Genomic DNA, 24,141 nt, shown 5'->3' with positions numbered 1-24,141 from the left:
AATTTTTTAAATGTATTAACCATTATTCTAGTACAAAAGACATTTGATTTTAATAATATAGTATTTACATTGTGGTTTAGAAATGTTCAAAAGCAACAGTGTAATAAAGCATGATAAAACAATAAAAATATTTAAGATATCACTATCTATATTGTTTTTATCTATTTTGATATTTATTCAGCAATCTTGTATTTCAGTAAATATCTGTGGAATGCTTATCTTGCTAAACAACCATGCTAGAAACTGAATAAATTCCTATTAATATTTTTGAAGCAAATGTTAAAACTTGGTTTAAGACTTCTTTAATTGTCCACTCACATTACTCCTCCTCAGCATCCCTGCTTCCCAGACAACTGAATTAAAGAAGTAACATGACTCAAGAAACAGTACTTGAAATACACATTTAACCATCTATCCTTTCTATATGTAGTTTTAAAAACACTTCTTTCCTTTTAAGGAAGCATTTGATAAATTATTAACCATTAAAGTGGGCAAAATAAAATAATAATGATAGTTACCAATTATGGACTGATTATGTGCACCAGATACTGTACTTGGCACTACATACGACTTAACTCCTTTAATCCTCACAAGAACCCTGTAAGTCAGATACTATTATTATGATCCTCATTTTTCAGATGAGAAAACTGAGGCTAAGAGGTCAGAGAATCTGTTCAAGGTCACACAGCTATGAACTAACAAAGCCAGATTTAAATTCAGGCCTGTTTGTCCCTAGAATTATGTTATAATGTTTTAAATTATTTTACATACACTAATACATGCAGACCTTACTAAAATTTATTAAAGCCAAATTAATCTATAGAAAATACATACAAATTTAGGCTTTCAAGATAATATAACAAATTAAAGCATGTTTCTCTAAAGTTTTAATTAACTGATGTCTTAGTGAACTACTAAATCCTCATTATCTATAGAATTTTGGATAATACTGGTCTTCTTCCATGTAAGTGGTACAACTCTCTAGTTGTTTTGATCAAATACAGAAAAATAGGCTGGGCATAGTGGCTCACACCTGTAATTCCAGCACTCTGGTAGGCCGAGGCGGGTGGATCACTTGAGGTCAGGAGTTCAAGACTAGCCTGGCCAACATGGCGAAACCCCGTCTCTACTAAAAATACAAAAATTAGCCAGACATGATGGTGCGTGACTGTAATCCCAGCTACTCGGGAGGCTGAGACAGGAGAATTGCTTGAACCTAGAAGGCGGAGGTTGCAGTGAGCTGAGATTGCACCACTGCACTCTAGCCTGGGCAACAGAGCAAGACTCTGTTTCAGAAACAAAACAAAACAAAACAAAACAGACAAACAAAAAACAGAAAAATAAAGAAATTTAAGAGTCTAGCTCATTTTCCTTACAGTGAAGAAAAGTAAGACCTTGAAATAGGAGTGTAAAAATACTCACAAAAACTGAACCTTAGTTTCACACTAAGTAATTTTTTAAAAAATCAAATAAGGCTGAGAAAAATTCATTCAACTCTACATTTACAATATGTATACTTTTCTGTATATTATACTTCAACAAAAAACAAGAGAAAAACTTGCCTGAATTACTCTCTCCTGTGACAGACACCTATTTCTCTAGTTAAATACCTGGAAATCTAATTAACTGCTCTGTCACCTAACACACTTAGGGTGTTTAATTTTTTGCACATGATAAATAGGATTGAGCCAATTCTTGCACCAAAGTTTTAAACATACCAGGCATTAGACTATTCCTTTTGTTCAATAGACAAATTACTGCTTGAACATTCTCAAGCTTTCCTCCTTTCCTTGAACACTGTTTGTAACAGATGTTTACCTGGAAAAGATGCTAGTTGGGGATGTGCGGCTAAGGCTGTGGGTGTACCAAGTGTCCCCAAACCACCAAATTCTGAATGCCCTGAGCTGGCTGAATGTAGACCAAAGACTGGGTGGCTGACCATTGGGAAGGCACTCGACACTGTGGACAGGTTAAACGGTTGATCCCCAGCTGTTCTGAATAAATGTCCTGGGAGGGAAAAAAACACACTTAAAGTTGTACTATAAAAAACAGATGAGATTTATCTGATTTTAGTGTTTACAGTTAAAATTTATAATAATTTACCTATTGCATTTTTATTTTACTCTTTTCCTGCTGCATTTTCTACTCTTCAAACCCTATAAAATGTTTCTAGAAACATGAAGGCATGCTAAAAATCATTAAAATGAATGGCATAACTTAACTTACTTTGAATTTGAGATATGAGAACCAATGTTTTAAGTAAATAATTTTCACTAATTAAAATTGACCTGAGGAAGTGAGGCCAATTTTCTGTTAATATATATACATTAATATATTATCAATATATTTTACTCATAAGAAGGGAAATAAAAAACATCCTATTAATCTAAGGTTGAAAGCCACTGAAATAAGTCCAGGATCTGTCACCAGGTCAATACTCAAATTATTATACACTCTAAGCAAGGCAATCCCAGTTTCAACATGCCAGAGTTGAAGCTCTGTTCTCTAATACAGTCATGAGTTGTATGAGTTGTTTAATGAGAGGGATGCATTCTAAGAACTGCATTGTTAGGTGATTCTGTCATCGTGCAAACATTGTACAGTGTGCTTACACAACCTAGGTGGTACAGTCTACTACACACCTAGGCTGTAGGATACAGCCTATTGCTCCTAGGCTACAAACCTGTTCAGGATGTTACTGAACTGAATACTTTAGGCAGTTGTAACACAATAGTAAATATTTGTATATTTATACATATCTCAACCTAAGAAAGGTACAGTAAAAATATGGCATTATAATCTTAGGGGGCTACCGTCATATATGTGGTCAGGCATTGACCAAAATGTCATTATGTAGTGTATGACTGTACTTCTTAGGTGAGAAGAGTATCTTGATACCAAAAAGGAAATATATTCTAGTCTAATAAAACAATACACAAGACAACATAAGTACTTAATAAACTTATGAAGATATTTCTAAATGCATTCACAAGTGGTTACCAATATAAAAATCATTTTTAACTTTCTCTGAGTAAGACAATGTTCAATTCAAATGAGTCTGACATTTTAATTCTATTTTTAAAGATAAGTGTTCTAAATCCAGGTTGGAATGTTATATGATAAAAACATGACTTATTTTTCATACTTTGTAGCAATTTGGCAGAAAAATTTTCTAATACTTGGAAATCTTCCCTTTACTTCCAGGAAATAATTAAGGTACCCTGTCTTGCTACTGTGAAAAGAGAATACTCTAGGTTATCTTAAGAATTTACTGTGTGAACAGTATTGTGCTCTGTGTTAATATTAGAATAAAGCTCCCTTATTATCTCTTGTTTATATTATATCAGTCCTGACTGTGCACTGCAATTTAATTAGTTTTAACATAGTATGTTTGAAATTTACAAATGTAAGTTAAAAATAGTATACTTATTATTACTTAGTTATCAACCAAATCTCTTCTCTTTGCTTTCTTGCTCCCTGAAAACCAAGGGATAGTCCTAAAAAACAGTCAGTGTACTCTCTAAAGTCTGATATAAAACCTATATTCTTTATTAAAATAATGCTATATTCTTTACTGAAACAGGAAGATCTGAATGACTTTTAAAAATAAGATTTAAATAAATTGCATTAAGTATGTTTTGTATCAGGCTATATAAGGAAAAAGTTCTGATTCAGGATAGTGCTCCCACTACAACAAAACAGTAACTAGATCTCACAGGGAAGATCCTCAAAGTGTCTTTACAAGGAAGGCCCACAAGGAAACTGTGAGGTAAGAGGACAAGGAAAGGGCATAAACTTGGGTGTCTTTTCTAAACCAGCTAATCATTGTTTTTGTTGAATTGGTTCTTCTGTGTTATCAGAGTGGACTGCATTAGCACTGAAGATGAGTCAAAATAAAACAGAGTATGCTACTGCCAAAAAAGCTACCCAATGTCACTATCTTTAAGACCAGTGATAGGCTACCAGAAATACTGTGGTGTTTTTTTTTTTTTTTTTTTTTTTGGCAAATTCTCAGAAACCCAGCTAGTTTCTCAAAAAAAATGAGCTTGTAACTGTAAAAACCAGTTTTTACTTTCATTTGTTATTACATATAAAATCTCTGGTTCTCACCAATCAATTCAACTTCCTGACTCAAATGTTGTTAAATGTTTTATTTATAAACATACTATGATCAGTTCTTTTCTTTCTTCATCAATTTGTGTGGTAAGCAAGTTGAACTGAACATTGCAGTTTTGGAGAATTTGGGGTCATCTGTAATTTATGTTTTACGAATAACAATTCCTAAATTATATCAATTACATGTATGTAGTTGTGATTTAATACAAAGAAATGTGAGGGAAGTAACCTCAAAACTACAAAAGCTATATTAAATATTATAAAAATCCAGAATAATTGAAATTATCAAGGATTAGAAAATGATAGAAACACTTCTGTAATAACTAATTGTAATTACAATTAGTTGTAATAAATAATTGGTAATAATTGGTAGTAAGTAATAAATAATTGGTAGTAATAAATAAGTAATACATAATTGGTAGTAAGCAGATTCTTAGATGCATAGTTACAGCATTAATTTCATTATTGGGAAGAAGCAAACAAGCTAAACTTTGTAGTCTCACAAGCAGAAAACATAAGCAATAAGTAAATGAAGTTATCACTCTTGCAGCAACAATTAAGAACCAATGATACATAACTTGACAACAAAAAGTTCTTTTTTAACTCTAAAAGGAATGACATATGGAAGCAACTGAGTAGGAAATTTCAGTAAAATGAGCTGTATACATCACAGATTCAAATGAAAAAATATATAGATCTGTACACAAGAATGACATCTATGCCTGGCAAGAATGCAGAGATGGGAGTTCAGATCAAGGCTAATTCAATTCTACTTCCTAATTCTTTCTTCTAAAATTCTTGGTTAAAATAGTTAAAGCATGAAAAGCATCCTTAGTGACGACTGAGTCTTACAGGTCCATTCCTTGCTGGTGAGAAAAAGATTCACGTCTATATTTAGTAAAGTATACTAAGATCACTTATGATTGTGGCAATACCATGCATTAAAAAAATACCCACGTGAGGCCGGGCGCAGTGGCTCACGCTTGTAATCCCAGCACTTTGGGAGGCCGAGGTGGGCGGATCACCAGGTCAGGAGATCGAGACCACGGTGAAACCCCGTCTCTACTAAAAATACAAAAAATTAGCCGGGCGTGGTGGTGGGCGCCTGTAGTCCCAGCTACTAGGAGAGGCTGAGGCAGGAGAATGGCGTGAACCCAGGAGGCGGAGCTTGCAGTGAGCCGAGATTGAGCCACTGCACTCCAGCCTGGGCGACAGAGCAAGACTCCATCTCAAAAAAAAAAAAAAAAAATACCCACGTGAAAGACTTCGTCTGTTTCATGTGGGAAAGGTTATACTAGAGAAGGGAAATAATTTAAGAATACATTTCACAATTTTACCTTTATAGCAAGAATTTAGAACTCAGTGATATTTTTTAAAAAGTAATCTTTCTCATTAAAAAGTTCTGTAATGCTATATATATAATTTTAATACTGTTTTTCTTCCACCTTTTACAAAACACAGACAGTAATTCCACGTAAAAATCTTACAGAATTATTCTGTTATTTAACAGTTTCAGTAATTCAAACATTGCATGAACATACCTATTAAACATTAGGTGCTATGCTTAAGTAACTGGCCTACAAGGATGAGTAAGACAATCTCTGACCTCAAGGAAGTCATGTTTTGAGCCTAACTTATAAACAGTGCAAGACTATTTTTATATCATAATGTATAAAACAAGTTTGTTAATATTTCAGTATTACAAATTGGTACTGTCATATACAGGACTCAGTAATACAACCCAAACACCTAAAACAGTGTCTAGTACATAACGGACATAAAATAAATGTTTTTTAATGAATTAATTCACTACTCATTTAAAGCAGAAGAGGCCTATCCATGGGACTCATTCCAAAGGCTTTCAATCAGAACAAAAAGCTGTCTCGAGTCTTTATGCAAACTTGCAGTTATGGTTCCTAGATTCCTTTGCCTTATTTCCTCAACCCCTGGTCCTAATTTGTTAACATTACCACTGGCCCTTTATTCCTCCTTGATTCCATTTAGGTCACATGTTGGATTTGATCGCACAAAATCCTACCACCTCCAGGATCTTAAACCCTTAAAGTTTCACCCTTGAACCACAATTTTCACATTTCCATTCCCTTATTTCTCAGCATGACCTCTAGCCCCTCCCAAGGCCAATCCTTGACCCTGTCTGTCTCTTTCCCTCTCAATACCGTCAATATCTCTCCTGTGTTGATCTTAAAAGAAACGTCTTATACCTGCTATGTCTACTTCCTCCTCACTTCTCAGAATCTTTCAACATTTGTGCCAAGCCCCAAGCCTCCCTTCCACTTGGTCTGTAAAATGAAAGTTTTCCTAATTCCTAGATCCCTCTAATCTTTCTTGTTTTCATTCTCAACCTCTTATGTAAGTCTGGCATTCCTGACTGCCTCTTTCATATTATTATTTTTTTGACATGGAGTCTCCCTCTGTCACCCAGGCTGGAGTGCAGTGGCACAATCTCAGCTCACTGCAACCTCTGCCTCCCGGGTTCAAACGATTCTCCTGCCTCAGCCTCCTGAGTAGCTGGGATTTCAGCTGTGTGCCACTACGTCCAGGTAATTTTTTTGTATTTTCAGTAGAGACAGGGTTTCACCACGTTGGCCAGGCTGGTCTCAAACTCCTGACCTCGTGATCTGCCCGCCTCAGTCTCCCAAAGTGCTGGGATTACAGGTGTGAGCCACTGTGCCTGGTCCTTTCTTTTCTATTGTTTCTTTTTTTTTTTTTGAGACGGAGTCTCGCTCTATTGCTCAGGCTGGAGTGCAGTGGTGGGATCTCGGCTCACTGCAAGCTCCGCCTCCCGGGTTCACGCCATTCTCCTGCCTCAGCCTCCCAAGTAGCTGGGACTACAGGCACCCACCACCATGCCCGGCTAATTTTTTGTATTTTTAGTAGAGACAGCGTTTCACCATGTTAGCCAGGATGGTCTCGATCTCCTGACCTCATGATCTGCCCGCCTCAGCCTCCCAAAGTGCTGGGATTACAGGCGTGAGCCACCGTGCCTGGCCTGGTCCTTTCTTTTCAAAACCCATTATCATCCTTAAGATCTAGATCGTGGAACCCTCTTGATCCTCTTCTTAACTGTACATCTTTCAGTAATACTATCTCCTTTACTGGATTTTCTTTTGCTTTTTTCCCCCTAAATGTAAAACATTCCTAAAGATTTTGTCCAGCTATCTCTTTCCTTCTCTTATGCTTTCTCCTTCAGTATTTCACATGCTTATACTGTTTAAACTATCACCTCTATGCAAATGAATTATAAGCCAGGATTTTAGATCTTTGAGGCAAAAACTGAATCTTATTTAGCTCAGGATTTCCAATAATCTGAAACACAATAAGAATTTAATAAATTGTTTCTCACTGCTGTATTTTTGGTCACATTATTTCTTCCACTTGAGAACCTCCAAAGCCTATATAACATGCTCTTTGATTTCTACCCTTTATAATTATATTCTTCACTATTTCAAAAACCTGTTGCTCAAGAAGTATTCCTGAATCTCCAGACAGTTATATTTGGGGCCTTCTTTCATTGTTCATGATAGATTATTGGCAATTTGTCCTTTATCATACCATTACTAGGGTATAAAAGTTATGAAGGAAACAGTCATTTCTTATTTTTACTCTTTACAAAACATTGCACAAAGCAAACTGTTATCAGTTGGCAGAGACAACACTTCATAATACCTGCTATAGGCATCTCCAAAACAGTAGTTTCCAATTCTTTGTTTCACTCTTCTTTTAAAAGGCTAGAATAGGCCGGGCACGGTGGCTCACGCTTGTAATCCCAGCACTTTGGGAGGCCGAGGCGGGTGGATCACGAGGTCAGGAGATCGAGACCAGGTGAAACCCCGTCTCTACTAAAAATACAAAAAAATTAGCCAGGCGTGGTGGCGGGCGCCTGTAGTCCCAGCTACTCGGAGAGGCTGAGGCAGGGGAATGGCGTGAACCCGGGAGGCGGAGCTTGCAGTGAGCCGAGATTGCGCCACTGCACTCCAGCCTGGGCGACAGAGCGAGACTCCGTCTCAAAAAAAAAAAAAAAAAAAAAGGCTAGAATAACTGGGAATTATTCTTTAAATGATTAAAATATAACGTCACTTTGCTCCAATTGCAAAAGTCACTCACAAGGTTGGTAAAAGCTCACTAGGTATTTAGAATGGCGTCCCTTCTGTGGCTTTAATCTTTTCCTATAGCAGGGATTGCTGTTTCGTTTACACCCGTGGCTCCATTGCCAGGACAATGCCTTTAGTCTTCAACTATCTCAACATTTCAAACTACTGTTCACTAGGAAAATTTTGATCATAGACTGATGATGGCTCAGTCAATCCTATAATTATATTTAAAACAAAGCATATTCAGTATTAATAAAAAAGCAGAAAAATACTTTCACAAAACGAAATACAACTCAAGTCAAATAGGCTCTATTAACCTTATGAGTACAAAACAAAATTATCTGGATAGTAGAATGTTTCACTTTTAGAAAAGCAAATGTTTCTTACATTAATATACTTAATATCAACAGATGTACTGCTCACAAATAAAACCTATCTTGATGAAAACTTTTGAGTTCTGCTCAGAGAAAACATTTGCAAGCTGATGAATTATACCATAAAACAATATTTTTAGAAGACCACAATTTTTTGCAGATATTAACATTCAAACATAGTTTTAATATTATTAATGTAAATATTAGTTTCTATTTTAAGATAGGTAACTGTATACATTTTACATAATAAAAATTAATATACATCTGCAATGCCTATGTTCTCAAATTACAATGAGCCGAATACTTTTCAGCAAAGCTTTTCAAATTCTACTAGCCAAATCAAATCACTACATATAAAAGTGATTAAAATCAGTACACAAATGCTGGTGTGTGTCAGTAACAAGGCATGGTAACTACAAATGCCTTTATTAATATTAATGAATAATTCAACAAGGTTTTCCCCCTATCAGCATGAAATTGTACTGAACTAATGCCTTGACTCTAAACTACCAGTGAACAAAATCTCCCATCACTAAGGAAAAGTCCAGAAAGCAAATAAAACAAAATAATTGTAAGAACTAAGTATGTTAAAGCACTCAATCTTTTTAAAAGTCAAGAAAATTGCTTACCATGACATAACTTCACGTTTTTCTGTCTGCTAAAAGTGTCTTTTAATCTTTCAATGCTACACAAAATTGTTATATCATGTCTTCAAATTTTGTCTCTAGTTGTTTAAAATGGTAAGCATAAATTTGCAACATTACAAAATCATGCTCTAATGTACATCTTGCAAAGTATGGCTATTCATTAAAAATGGTAGTATATTCCAATAAAGTTGTTATGAAGACTTTAATATCAGTAATAACTGAGTGTAATAGCAAAATGAACATCATCAAAATTACTGTAAATCAAAGCAATACTCAAATTACTGGCTCACATATTAAAATTCTTAAGTATATTAATGTTTAAATATTTCTGAACTCAAAACGTCCAAATTCTGTAACTACAGTTACTGGTGACAAAACATTTCTCTCCAAGTAATTCTCATTTCACTCTTGTATTCTAAAAATGCTTTGAGCCAGTTAACCTTTATATATATTTTTAGAACAAAACAGGTGTATTTCTATTAGACTACCTGATACAGAAGATAGTGTGGTATGGATGGATAGTATGAATGACAAATAATACAAATATATTTTATTTGAAATAAACAAAAATGCATACGCAGCTCAATGGGTCACTTGGAAACAAACTGTTCCTTGACTATATTACTGAGCAAAAACAAAACTGACGCACAAACACTTTTTTTTTTTTACATGTATCTGGAGATAGGCAGGAAGACACTACTTGTTTTTTTTTAAAACTGACCTTCCCTTAAGGCCTGGTCATAAAACTGTAAGCAATGTAAATGAATCCACCATTACCAGTTGTTGTATCTATGTCACCTGTGTATTCTGAGATTACACACATACCTGCCAATATACCTGGGACAGGTTATTTTATCACAGTTACACTTGAGTTCTTGGCAGGCAGGACTGAGGAAGAGTAATCTGAAATAAGTTTTACATCCTATTTAGAAGAGATCATTAGTATTTCCTTAAATAACAGGTTACAAAAGAAAGATACTGCCTGGAAGTTATCCTTTTCATTTTGGTTCATTTTTAGTTTTTGTTTATGATTTGCATAGCTGTTTAATTCATTTACTTATAGTACAATCCTGCCATAAAGTATTAAAGCACAAGATACCTATTATTCCTTCAACATCTGCATTTTTCAAGTTTTATACTCTATATCCACAGTATGTCAGCAGTTCTTGACTGTTTAAAAAAATAAATGGGTAAAACTCTTCTAAAAATGCAGATGTCACATATACACCATGGAATACTATGCAGCCATAAAAAATGATGAGTTCATGTCCTTTGTAGGGACATGGATGAAACTGGAAAACATCATTCTCAGTAAACTATCGCAAGGACAAAAAACCAAACACCACATGTTCTCACTCGTAGGTGGGAATTGAACAATGAGAACTCATGGACACAGGAAGGGGAACATCACACTCCGGGGACTGCTGTAGGTTGGGGGGAGGGGGGAGGGACAGCATTAGGAGATATACCTAATGCTAAATGACGAGTTAATGGGTGCAGCAAACCAACACGGCACATGGATACATATGTAACAAACCTGCACATTGTGCACATGTACCCTAAAACCTAAAGTATAATAAAAAAAAATGCAGATGTCTGTAACTACAATGGTACTAAGATGGGAAGGAGACAATGACAGAAGGGATGAAAGCAAACATGTTCAAGTGCAGGGAATGTGGTTCAAGTCTTTGGATTTAAAAACAAGTTCCCCAGAGAAGATGACACTTCCTTTGCCCTCCAAAAACAACCTGAAAAGTCCCATTCCAAACTTTGGAAAATTACAGTTCTGAGATGCAATAAGTGATGATCGAAGCAGTCAGAGGGAGAAGGATGAATGTGTCTTCCACTTAGCTACAGACTGTAGTACAGCCTCTTTAGGTGCTGATGGATCAGTAAAAACCACTGCAGTATCAGAAGTGCTTGGAAGGATAGAGGTAGAAAGTAACGACCATAATACCTTGTCTAAATCAGTAGCAGGGCTTCATGGCTAGGAAACTTTTTTAAACAGTAAAATGTCTCTAGGATAGATCTCTCTCTCCAACATTAAATGTGGCAGAATTAAAAAAAAAAAAAGACTTACACTTGGATATAGCAATAACAGAAAATTACAAAGCAGAGAACACAAAAGAATCAGACAATGCTATAGGTTCAATAGTATTCCATGAGGTTAGAAAACTGGTTAACTTTGAAAGCTCTAGCAAAATATCACTCTTGTTTATAAATCACTTATTTATCATATGACCACACGTTGAATCCTTGTCTTTCCACATACTGAAGAATCCTACATTCAGCCTTTAGGCATTCTGCATTTCTTTGCCAATGTTGTAGCTGAGTAATCTTGTTCCGGTCAATTTTGGTGCGGGTAACCGGAAGCTGCCGGTGCAAGACTTTGAATGTGGTATCTGACATTGTTTGACAGTTTTCACTAACTGCTGTCTGATATTCATTTTCTGCATTCTCTATGATTTTAATAAACTCCTTGGCAGTTTGTGCATCATTTGAAACAGTTAGTGAATCCTGTACATCTTTATGACTAACCAACTGAACACTGCCATCTTCATAATAGTGAACCTGAATCTTAAGCATTCCAACCACCTGGGCTGTAGGTGGTGTGATGGTAAACTTCCACTCTGATCTCCAACGACCATTCCAGAAGTTTTTAGGCTGACACTCATGGCTTTCAATACATGCAATAATAGTCTGTTGCCCATCGATAGTTTTCACATAAACAGTACAGAAGCCGTTGGAATAATGGTCTTTCACATAGGCTCTTAAAGCACTGTCACGGGATTCTCTCCAAGACTTCGGACCTCCATATACTTGTTCTGGCTGGGGGTCACTTGCTTATCTCTATAAGTGATTAAATGTAAAGGAAATTTTGTTTCTTGGATCTAAAACTCTGCTATTACCCAGGTCACCATGCTCTGTAATTAAAGACCTGATCTTCATATCCTTCCATCTTCACGGGTGTGAACTGATCCATATTATAATGAGCAAATGCATGTGCTGCCCTTTCCCTGAGGAGACTGTCATTATTACATAGTAGCCGAATATCACTGAATACTTCATTAAATTCTCCTGGGGGTGCATGAGTGATGAATTTAGCAGCTATGCATACCTTCTCCTCATCCAACACACGATCATTGAAGTTGGCCATCTTGGGCTGTTCTCAACATTTATATTTTGACACTTAAAAAAGACGATTCCTTAACGTGTCTATTGTTAATGGTTCTGCAGTGAACATGGGAGTGCAGACATCTCTTAGACAAACTGTTTACAGGTCTTTTGGGTAAATCCCACAAACAGGATGCCTGGAATATATGGTAATTCTATTTTTAGTTTTTTGAGGAACCTCCATACTATTTTCTATAAAGGCTGTACTAATTTACATCCCCATTAACAGTGTACAAGCGTTCCCTTTTCTCCACATCCTTGCCAATACTTGTTTTTTGTCTATTTGATAAAAGCCAATCTGACAGGTGTAAGATGATATCTTATTGTGATTTTAATTTGCATCTCCCTAATGATTAGTGATGTTGAGCATTTTTTCATATATCTGCTGGCCACTTATATGTTTTTTGAGAAACGTCTATTCAGATTGGGTTTTATTATTATTTTTTGAGACAGAGTCTTGCCCTGTTGCCCAGGCTGGAGTGTAATGGTGCGATCTCGGCTCACTGCAACCTCTACCTCCCAGTTTCAAACAATTCTCCTGCCTCAGCCTCCCAAGTAGTTGGGATTACATGTGCCCACCACCACACCCAGCTAATTTTTATAGTTTTAGTAGAGATGGGGTTTCACCATGTTGGCCAGTTTGGTCTCGAACTCCTGACCTTGTGATCTGCCCACCTCAGCATCCCAAAGTGCTGGGATTACAAGTGTGAGCCACTGCACCCAGCCTATTTTTATTTTTAAGTAGTTATTTTGAGATTATTTTGACTCACAAGAGTTGCAAAAATAGTACACAGAGTTCCTACATACTCTTTACCCAACCTTACTTGTCCTCATGTTATCATCTTACATGACTGAAGAACAACTTTCCAAACTAAGAAATTAACCTTGATTAAGTAATTAAAATAAAGGATTTATTCAGATTTAATTAGTTTTCCCACCAATGTCACTTCTCTGTCCCAAGATCCAATCCAGGATCTCATATTACATTTACGTGTTGTGTCTCCCTAATTTTGTATAGTCGTGTTATTTCCTCAGTCTTGTTTGTTATGACTTTAATACACTGAAGTGTACTGGTCAGAGGTATTTTGTAAAATGTCCCTCTGGTTGAGTTTGTCTGATGCGTTCTCATGATTAGAAGAGGTGATGCATTATTAGAAAAGATGGTCAATGTGCCCTTCTCAGAGCAATATATCTAGGGCCCATAATGTTGCTATGTAATGCTGGTGACATTAAATTTGATCACTTGGTTAAGCTGGTATCTGCCAGCACTCGCCGCTGTAAAACTACCATTTTCTCTTCAAACGGCATTTTTATTAGAAAACAAGTCACTGGGAGCCGTGGTAGCCTTGGGAAGAAAAGCCGCCATTTAATAACATCAAACATGCCGAACAAGCTTTGTTCAAGAAATGATGCACCAATTCTTAGGCAAATGACTATTTTTAAAAGATAAGGACAGTTCCTCTTTTGTGATAATTTTTGTTGGATCTAATGAAAAAAATTAGAGTTCATAGATTAAAATGCTAAAAATATGGAATATTTTATATATGTTTCTATATTCAAATATAGCTGTACTTCTAGTAAGGAAACAAAAAAAACTAAAAATAATCTAATTCTTGTTTTACTTTACTTACCTTATCCTAAATCTTGTTCTACTTATGTTTCAATATATAAGAAAGTCTTAGTTTTCCCATAATGAACATAAATTATTACAATCAGCTTTGAAAGTATAGACTGGGTGTATTAGTTTGCTAGAGCTGCCATAACAACGTACCACAACTGTGTGACTTAGAACAACAGAAATTTATTGTCTCATAGTTCTGGAGGTTAGAAGTCTGAAATCAAGGTGTCAACAAGGCCATGTTCCTTCTGAAGGCACTAGGAAAGATGGGTTCCATGCTTGTCTCCTAGTTTCTTATAACCTTGGGTATTCTTCCTGTGTCTTCACATGTGCTTCCTGCTGTGCATGTCTCTGTGTCTACATTTCTCCTTTGATAAAAATACTGGATATGTATTGGATTAAGGCTCAACCTAATGATCTCATTTTAATTTGATTAGCTCTGTAAGGTATCTATATCTAAGTAAGGTCACATTCTGAAGTACTAAGGGGTTAGGATTCTAACCTATGTCTTTTGAGGGGGAGGATACAATTTAACCTATAACATTTGCTTTATTTTTAAGAGAACTTAATTGACTTGAAAACGTTAACTTTCTCAAGTAACCTACTACTAAAATCCCAAATTAAAACTACAAAGTTCTACTAAAAAGTGAAGTAAAATAATATTCCGAAAATACTTGTGATCAAATCTTTCATTAAATAAACCCCACTGCAAAAAAGGCTAGACAGTTGAAAATTCAACAGCCTGAACAGGCGCGATGGCTCACGCCTGTAATCCCAGTATTTTGGGAGGCTGAGGTGGGCAGATTACTTGAGGTCAGGAGCTTGAGACCAACCTGGCCAACATGGTGAAACCCTGTCTCTACCAAAAATGCAAAAATTATTCAGGCATGGTGGCATGCACCCAACTTCTTGGGAGGGTGAGGTGAGAGAATCACTTGAACCCAGGAGGCAGAGGTTGCAGTGAGCTGAGATTGCACCACTGCACTCCAGCCTGGACAACAGAGTAAGACCCTGTCCCAAAAATAAAAAATTCAAGAGCCTTTATTTAGGATGTATAGATGCTTACAACATTAACACATCAACTAAAAGAGAAAATCATGTTGTAATAGTTCAGAGTATAACATAAATACTCAAAGAAACTTTGGCTTTATCCACAAACCATCAAGAGCAGGCCATCTCATTCCCTGATGATTCTCTACTAAGTATAAACTTAAGTCTTGGCTGTCTCTTAAGTTCTAGTTAAACCATAACTTTTCACTTTCAGGTTTGTTTTTTATATATTGCCTCTTCAATAATCTCAACTGATCTTTTAAATTCCTTATCCTGTAGCTTATGATGCCCATCCCCAACTAAAATCTGCATAGTCACTTGATTATTACCAGAGCAATGCACAGCACAGCTCAGAAAACTTACTAATCAGAGTTAATTATCGTTTAAGTTTTAAGTCTTAGTCCTGTAAATTCATCTCTCCTTCCCTTTCTTTCTTCAATAATTGTTTCTTCTTATTATATATTTTGTGTCAGGCACTGACTGGATACATATTGGTAAAACAGATAAAGTCCTTGCCCTTTAAATGTAGAAGAATTGACAAATAAGTAAAACAACACCAAATGTCCAATTCTAAATTGTGAAGAGTGCTATGGAGGAAATTATAGCTGCAGCAATTACCTAGACACTATAATTAGAGGTCTAATTAAGGTCTGTATTAGTCAAGATTCTTCACAAAACAGAACCAACAGGATACACTAATTTATTATATATGATTTATTATAAGGAATTGAGATTATGGAGGCTGACCCAGGAAAGCTGGTGGTATAATTCTGAGAACTGAAGGGCTGATGGTGTAAGTCCCAGCCACAGGAGAAGACTGATGTCGTAGATCTATCAGTCAGGCAAAGAGAACTACTCCCCTCTTCCTCCATTTTTTTTCTTCTCTGTAGGTCCTCAACGGATTAGATGATGCCCACCCACACTGGGGAGGACAATGTGCTCTACTCACTCCACTGATTCAATTGCTAAACACCCTTATAGACACACCCAGAAATAAGGTTTTACCTGAGCACCCATGAGCCAGTCAAGTGGACACATCAAATTAATTATTATAATATCTCAGGATATCTAACCTGAGACAAAGCATGAGGAAGAATCAGCTTTATGAAGATTTTCCAGACACAGGGAGAGCATATTTGAAATTTTGAGTTGGGAAAGAATGTTTTGTATCTAAGAAGTAAAAGGTCAGGGAGGCTGAAAGATAAGGGGTCAGAATGAGAAGAGTACCAGATAAATTTGAGAAGGCCGGCAGGATTAGGTCATGGAGGGTGTGCAGCCTTATGTAAAAATTAAGTTGAAAGTACAAAATATCCAGCTCGATATGGCTAGGTGAAAAAGTTAATCTAATGACTCATATAACTCAAAAGCTTTTGGAAAAGGCTCATTGTATAGATGAAGAAGCTAGACTGAGGGTTTACCAAGACCTAATTTAGCTCTCCTCTTGTGGTTCTACCTCCTCAGATGGGCCTTCCCCCCCAGGTTTCTGGAGCAGGAAGCTGTGGGGACCAGTGCAAAGGGAGGTATTTTTCCTCCCCCAGCACCAATAAAAATCCCAGAATGGAATCTCTTTGCTTTGATTAATTGACTTATGTCGTGTCCATTCCTTAATCAGTCATTCTTGTCTAGGAAAGACGATATTGGATTGGCTAGGCTGGGTCACATGCCACACATCTGTAGTGTCTTAGGTAAAAAATTTTTTTAAAGTAAGTGATTTATTTTGGAGTCGGAGACAACTGCTGGTAATGGTGGAGGAGTGAGGTGGTCATATAAATCCTCCACAGAGAATAATTACTAAAATTGGGCTTAAAAAAAACCCCTGAAGATACTGGAAAGCATCCAAAAGCAGAAGGAAGGCAGAGGAGAGTTTAGTCTGGACAAATGGTTAACAAGAAGTAAAAAGTATGACTTTGTAGCTTTCTGGTCTGCTGCCTAAATCACATAGTTATAACTACAGATGATGGTCAAATAAAAAACAGCAGGCTTATCAACTAAAGGTGCAAGAGGTCAGAATTCAGAGCTAAGACAGCATCTTGAAATGTAAAGGGGAAATCTTGGTAGTGAGCAAACCACAGAAAAGTATGAGACCCAAATTCAATACTAGCTGCAGGTATACTGTGCATGAATGAAAAAGGACTCCAGGGTCAGCACAAACTAGCTGGCAGAGAATGAAGATAAATCTAGTCTTGAAAAACAGAGCTACATATAGCAGATCTGTTGGGTTTGATGTATTTATTTACTAAGTGCACTCCCTCATCATCATTATCTCAGGCGGCAGGAAGTACGAAGTGTCACAGCACTGAGCCCAAAGCTGGCAGAGCAACTGGAAATTAGGGGGTAATCTTAGAAGAAAAACAACAACAACAACAAAAACAAAACCCAAAAAAGAAACACAGAGAAAAGGAGACCCATCTCTGCCTAAATACTTTGCCAATCAAGAATTTTCACAGGTACAGAGGAGACCCAGAGGAGTCTAGCATGAAGAAGCGGAAGTGGGAAGCCAAAAGAATCATAGCACAGATATTATCAGTACATTTTCTAACTACAGTAAAACTAAAATGGATATCGATTTTAAAAACTAAATGTTAACGACTTCCAAACTACCCATCAGCCAAAGAAGAATTAACACAGGAAAACAGAAAATATTTTTACTGGAATGGTAATTAAATGACACATAAAACTTATGTGCTGCAGCTACAGCAGTAATTACAAGGGAAATTCATAGCATTAAATACATATACAAGAAAAGGACAAAGGTGCTAGATAAACGATCTAAGCTTCCCCCTAGAAAGTAGGAAAAGGACTTGTGAGGTGGCTCACGCCTGTAATCCCAACACTTTGGGAGGCTGAGGCAGGTGGTTCACAAGCTCAGGAGTTCAAGACCAGCATGGCCAACACACACAGTGAAACCCCATCTCTACTAAAAATAAAAATATAAAAAAATTAGCTAGGCGTGGTGGCGGGTGCCTGTAATTGCATCTACTCGGGAGGCTGAGGCAGGAGAATCACTTGAACACGGGAGGCAGAGATTGCAGTGAGCTGAGATTGCAACATTGCACTCAGCCCGGGCGATAGTTCAAGACTCTGTCACAAAAAAAAAAAAAAGTAGGGAAAAAGAAGAGAAAATCATACCCATAAACAGAAGGAAATAATTAATGAGAGAAAAAAAAAAACAGAAAATTGAGAAAACCCAATGAAACCAAAAGCTTGTTCTTAAAAAAATCTGTAAAATCTGAAAAACCTCTAGTCACTAAAAAGAAAAGACATAAGTTATGTATATCAACGATGAAAGAAAAAACATCTCTACCAATCATACAGACATTAAAAGAATGAGGTAATATCTGGAACAACTTTGGGCCCATACATTTAATGATGTAGATGAAATGAACAAATTCCTTCAAAGACACCAACCAAAGCTCACTCAAGGAGAAAAAGATATCCTGAATTGTTCTATACCTACATTTTTTACCTATTTTATTTATTTATTTATTTTTGAGACCGAGTCTCGCCCTGTCACCCAGGCTGGAGTGCAGTGGCACAATCTTGGCTCAATGCAACCTCTGCCTCCCAGGTTCAAGCGATTCCCCTGCCTCAGCCTCTCGAGTAGCTGGGATTACAGGTGCCTGCCACCACACCTGGCTAATTTTTTATATATTTTTTAGTAGAGACGCGGTTTCATCATGTTGGCAAGGCAGGTCTCGAACTCCTGACCTCAAGTGATCTGCCTGCCTCGGCCTCCCAAAGTGCTGGGATTACAGGCATGAGCCACCATGCCTGGCCTATACCTACATTTTAAAAGGTGAATTCATGATTTAGTATCTTACAACAACAACAACAACTTAAACAAACAAACAATCAAAACTCTCCAGGCCCAGATGTTTCACCAGTGAATTCTACCAAACATTTAGAGAAAAAATAATATCACTATATATTCTTTGAAAAACACAAGAGAGGCAGGAATCTTACCCACTCATTTCCAACAAATTAACTGCAAGAAAACTATAGACCAATAACCCTCATGAACACAGGTGCAAAATTCCTTAAGAAAATTTTAGCAAATCAAATTCAACAGTGCTTTATTTCTATACTTGCTTCCTGCAATACCAACACTATTTTGAAAGGATAACCCATCATAACCAAGTGGGGTTCATCCTTAAAATGCAAGATTGGCTCAACTATAAAAAATTAATCAACGTAATTTGCCAAAATAGCAAGTTAAAAGGAAAAAGCCATATGATCATTTCAATAAGTGCAGAAAATGCATGTGACAATATTTAATACCAATTCATAATAAAAAACTCTCAGCAAAGAACGAATAGAAGGGAACTGTCTCAGTAATTGCCAGGGCGGGGATGGAGGGAGGAATTTAACTTCAAAAAGATACAAGGCAACTTCCTGGAGTAATAAAATTGTCCTACAGCCTAGAGGTTACATGAATATATACATTTGTCAAAATTCATTAAAGTATACATTTAAAATGGTGAATTATATTGTATATAAATCACACCAAAATAAAGAAACTAAAAGTAGGAGGGTTTGCATATGCAGCTTCACTCTGTTCTGAGAGGAACAGATAAAAGCAGGGCAAGCATAGAAGTGGAGAAGCCAGTTAGAAAGAACTGCAATGATACAGATGAGAGATTTTAGTGTAGACTAGGGCAGTGGTAGTGGAGACAGAAAGAAGTGTACAGACTCAAGCTTTATTTTGAAGGTAGAATCAACAGACTTTAGATGTGAGGGTGAAAGAGAAATAGATAAATCCAGAGATCACTATATTTATGGCTTAAGCTACTGGATGAATTGTGGTATCATTTAATGATAGAGAATGTGAAGGAAACAGGTTTTGGGAGAAAACCAAAAGTTTGGTTTTTGGATGTGTTAAATTTGTTAAGTTTGAGATGCCTATAAAATATCTATGTAAAATGTATATGTTCAGGATCTCAGAGAGAAAGTCTGGGCAGAGTCTTCCTATAGGTATATTTAAATAAAAAGACAAGAGATAACAGGCCTCAGAATCAAGGCTTGGAAAATGCAACATTTATGAGTACAGGAGTCTGGGGGAAAAAAAAATTAAGAAGGAGTTGTATAAAAAAATTTAGAGAAAAACTGTGAATAGTATAATGGAAGCTAAAAGGAAAGATTTTCAAGAAGAAGAGAAGAAGAAGAGAGTGGTCAGCTATGTCAAATTCTGCTGAGGCTGAGTGAGATGAGGCTAGAAAGATGACACTGGTGTGAGTTGGGACGTGTGTGAAAGACAAGAAGAAAGCATATGTAACTATGAAGAAAGCATATGTAACTATCTCCTTTCAGAAGTCGGGCTGTGAACATTCTGGTAGAAAACAGGGCAATAGCCAGAAGAGTATTGGGATATAAAAAAGGTTTGGGGGCCAGGCGCAGTGGCTCACATCTGTAATCCCAACACTTTGGGAGGCTGAAGCAAGAGGATCGCTTTAGCCCAGGAGTTTGAGACCAGTCTGGACAACAGAGTCAGTCTCTACAAAAAAAAATTTAAAAAATTAGCTGTGCTTGCCTGTAGTCCCAGCTACTAAGGAGGCTGCGGTTGGGGGATTGCCTGAGCCTCGGAGGTTGAGACTGCAGTGAGCTGTGATCACACCACTGTGCTCCAGCTAGACAGGGTGAGACTCTGTCTCCCCCTGGCTCCCTCTAAAAAGAAGGTGTTTTTGTACATACTGCTTTTTTTTAGGATGGGTGATACTAAGAGCATGCTTTTATACTGATGAACATTCGTAGATAAAGAATTAATGATAAAGTACAGAAGAAATGAAGTACTGAAAAAGTCCTTTATAATCTTTAATAAAAAAACCAATAGATATTTGCTATTATCTGTGAAAGTTAAGAGCCATATCACTTTGAGTTGAGCATTTATTCTATTTGGCTTAATTTATATTCTTACATAGAACAGGATTTCAAAGGAGATTTGTAATAAATATACATAAGCTACTAGATGCACTACTGAAATAGATTTTAAAGAAATGGGCTGTTGAAATGGGAATAAAGTTCATACACATGTATCAGAAAAGTTTATTACAATACAGAGCTGGGGAGATATGGCAGAGGACCTATAATCAGATGAGCTCAAATGGGTAGATAACTGGTTCATTCAAGATTTGTTTCAACTTCTTTTTAGTGAGCATGGAATGTTTTTCCATTTGTTTGTGTCCTCTCTTATTTCCTTGAGCAGTGGTTTATAGTTCTCCTTGAAGAGGTCCTTCACATCCCTTGGTAAATTGTATTCCTAGGTATTTTATTCTCTTTGTAGCAATTGTGAATGGGAGTTTACTCATGATTTGGCTCTCATGTCATCTGCAAACAGAGACAATTTGATTTCTTCTTTTCCTATTGGAATACACCTCTCAATAAACTAGGTATTGATGGAGGTGTTGAATTTTATTGCAGGCCTTTTCTGCGTCTACTGAAATAATCATGTAGATTACACTGAAATAATCATGTGGATTTTGTCATTGTTTCTGTTTATGTGATGGATTACATTTATTGATTTGCGTATGTTGAACCAGCCTTGCATCTCAAGGAATAAAGCTGACTTGATCGTGGTGGATAAGCTTTTTGATGTGCTGCTGGATTCGATTTGCCAGTATTTTATTGAGGATTTTCGCATTGATGTTCATTAGGGATATTGGCCTGAAATTTTCTTTTTTTGTTGTGTCTTTGCCAGGTTTTGGTATCAGGATGATGCTGGCCTCATAAAATGAGTTAGGGAGGATTCCCTCTTTTTCTGTTGTTTGGAATAGTTTCAGAAGGAATGGTACCAGCTACTCTTTGTACCTCTGGTAGAATTCGGCTGTGAATCCGTCTGTTCCTGGGCTTCGTTTGGTTTGTAAACTATTAGTTACTGGCTCCTCTTTGTACCTCTGGTAGAATTTGGCTGTGAATCCTTCTGGTCCTGGGCTTCATTTGGTTGGTAGACTACTAGTTACTGCCTCAGTTTCAGAACTTGTTATTGGTCTATTCAGGGATTCGACTTCTTCCTGGTTTTGTCTTGGGAGGGTGTATGTGTCCAGGAATTTATCCATTTCTTCTAGATTTCTAGTTTATTTGCACAGAGGTGTTTATAGTATTCTCTGATGGTAGTTTGTATTTCTGTGGAATTGGTGGTGATACCTACTTTATCATTTTTATTGCATCTATTTGATTCTTCTCTCTATTTTTTATTAGTCTGGCTAGCAGTCTATCTATTTTGTTGGTCTTTTAAAAAAACCAGCTCCTGGATTCATTGATTTTTTGAAGGGTATTTTGTCTATCTCCTTCAGTTCTATTCTGATTTTAGTTATTTCTTGTCTTCTGAGAGCGTTTGAATTTGTTTGCTCTTGCTTCTCTAGTTCTTTTAATTGTGATGTTAGGGTGTTGATTTTAGATCTTTCCCGCTTTCTTTTGTGGGCATTTAGTGCTATAAATTTCCCTCTACACACTGCTTTAGCTGTGCCCCAGAGATTCTGGTACATTGTGTCTTTGTTCTCATTGGTTTCAAGGAACATCTTTATTTCTGCCTTCATTTTGTTATTTACCCAGCAGTCATTCAGGACCAGGTTATTCAGTTTCCATGTAGTTGTGTGGTTTTGAGTGAGTTTCTTAATCCTGAGTTCTAGTTTTATTGCACTGTGGTCTGAGAGACTGTTTGTTATGATTTCTGTTCTTTTGTACTTGCTGAGGAGTGTTTTACTTCCAATTATGTGGTCAGCTTTAGAATAAGTGAGACGTGGTGCTGAGAAGACTCTATATTCTTTTGATTTGGGATGGAGGGTTCTATAGATGTGTATTAGGTCTGCTTGGTCCAGAGCTGAGTTCAAGCCCTGAATATACTTGTTAATTTTCTGTTTTGTTGATCTAATATTGGAAGTGGGGTGTTAAAGTTATCCACTGTTATTGTGTGGGCGTCTAATTCTCTTTGTAGGTCTCTAAAAACTTGCTTTATAAATGTGGGTGCTCCTGTATTGGGTGCATATACATTTAGGATAGTTAGCTCTTCTTTTTGCACTGATCCCTTTACCATTATGTAATGCCCTTTTTTGTCTCCTTTGATCTTTGTTGGTTTAAAGTCTGTTTTATCAGAGAGCAGGACTGCAACCACTGCTTTTTTTTGCTTTCCATTTGCTTGGTAAATATTCCTCCATCCTTTTATTTTGAGCCTATGTGTGTCTTTGCCCGTGAGATGGGTCTCCTGAATACAGCACACTGATGGGTCTTGACTGTTTATCCAATTTGCCAGTCTGTGTCCTTTAATTGGGGCATTTAGCCCATTTACGTTTAAGGTTAATATTTTATGTGTGAATTTCATCCTGTCATTATGATGCCAGTTGGTTATTTTGTCTGTTAGTTGATGCAGTTTCTTCATAGTGTTGATGGTCTTTACAATTTGGTGTGTTTTTGCAGTGGCTGGTACTGGTTATTCCTTTCCATGTTTAGTGCTTCCTTCAGGAGCTCTTGTAAGGCAGGACTGATGGTAACAAAATTTCTTAGCATTTGCTTGTCTGTAAAAGATTTATTTCTCCTTCACTGATGAAGCTCAGTTTGGCGGGGTATGAAATTCTGGATTGAAAATTCTTTTCTTTAAGAATGTTGAATATTGGCCCCCACTCTTTTCTGGCTTGTAGGGTTTCTGCAGAGAGATCTGCTGTTAGTCTGATGGGGTTCCCTTTGTGGGTAACCTGATCTTTCTCTCTGGCTGCCCTTAATATTTTTTCTTTCATTTCAACCTTGGTGAATCTGACGATTATGTGTCTTGGGGTTGCTTTTCTTGAGGAGTATCTTCGTGTTCTCTGTATTTCCTGAATTTGAATGTTGGCCTGTCTTGCTAGCTTGGGGAAATTCTCCTGGGTAATATCCTGAAGAGTGTTTTCCAGCTTGGTTCCATTCTCCTTGTCACTTTCAGGTACACCAATCAAACATAGGTTTGGTCTTTTCACATAGTCCTATATTTCTTGGAGGCTTTGTTCTGTCCTTTCATTCTTTTTTCTCTAATCTTGTCTTCATGCTTTATTTCATTACGTTGATTCAATCTCTGATACCCTTTTTTC

At 36.8% G+C, this 24,141-nt stretch overlaps 1 protein-coding gene and 1 pseudogene across 24 annotated transcripts in view; both read right to left on the bottom strand.

The window, feature by feature from the left end:
• The window catches only part of BAZ2B (bromodomain adjacent to zinc finger domain 2B), a 419,408-nt gene that overhangs the window by 153,812 nt on the left and 241,455 nt on the right, over positions 1–24,141 (bottom strand). For 21 of the 24 annotated variants that reach the window (XM_063645961.1, XM_063645969.1, XM_063645960.1 and 18 more), the window contains one exon: positions 1,819–2,007. The exons of the other annotated variants lie outside the window; for them this stretch is intronic. In XM_063645961.1, coding sequence (XP_063502031.1) covers positions 1,819–2,007 — 189 coding nt within the window. The remainder of the gene's footprint in view (positions 1–1,818; positions 2,008–24,141) is intronic. 24 annotated transcript variants of the gene reach the window in all.
• LOC129489448 (F-actin-capping protein subunit alpha-1-like) lies at positions 9,785–13,873 on the bottom strand (annotated as a pseudogene).

This window comes from Symphalangus syndactylus, chromosome 9 (assembly GCF_028878055.3).
Source record: "Symphalangus syndactylus isolate Jambi chromosome 9, NHGRI_mSymSyn1-v2.1_pri, whole genome shotgun sequence".
Taxonomy (NCBI): Eukaryota; Metazoa; Chordata; class Mammalia; order Primates; family Hylobatidae; genus Symphalangus; species Symphalangus syndactylus.
This window is presented reverse-complemented; position numbering and strand designations above follow the sequence as displayed.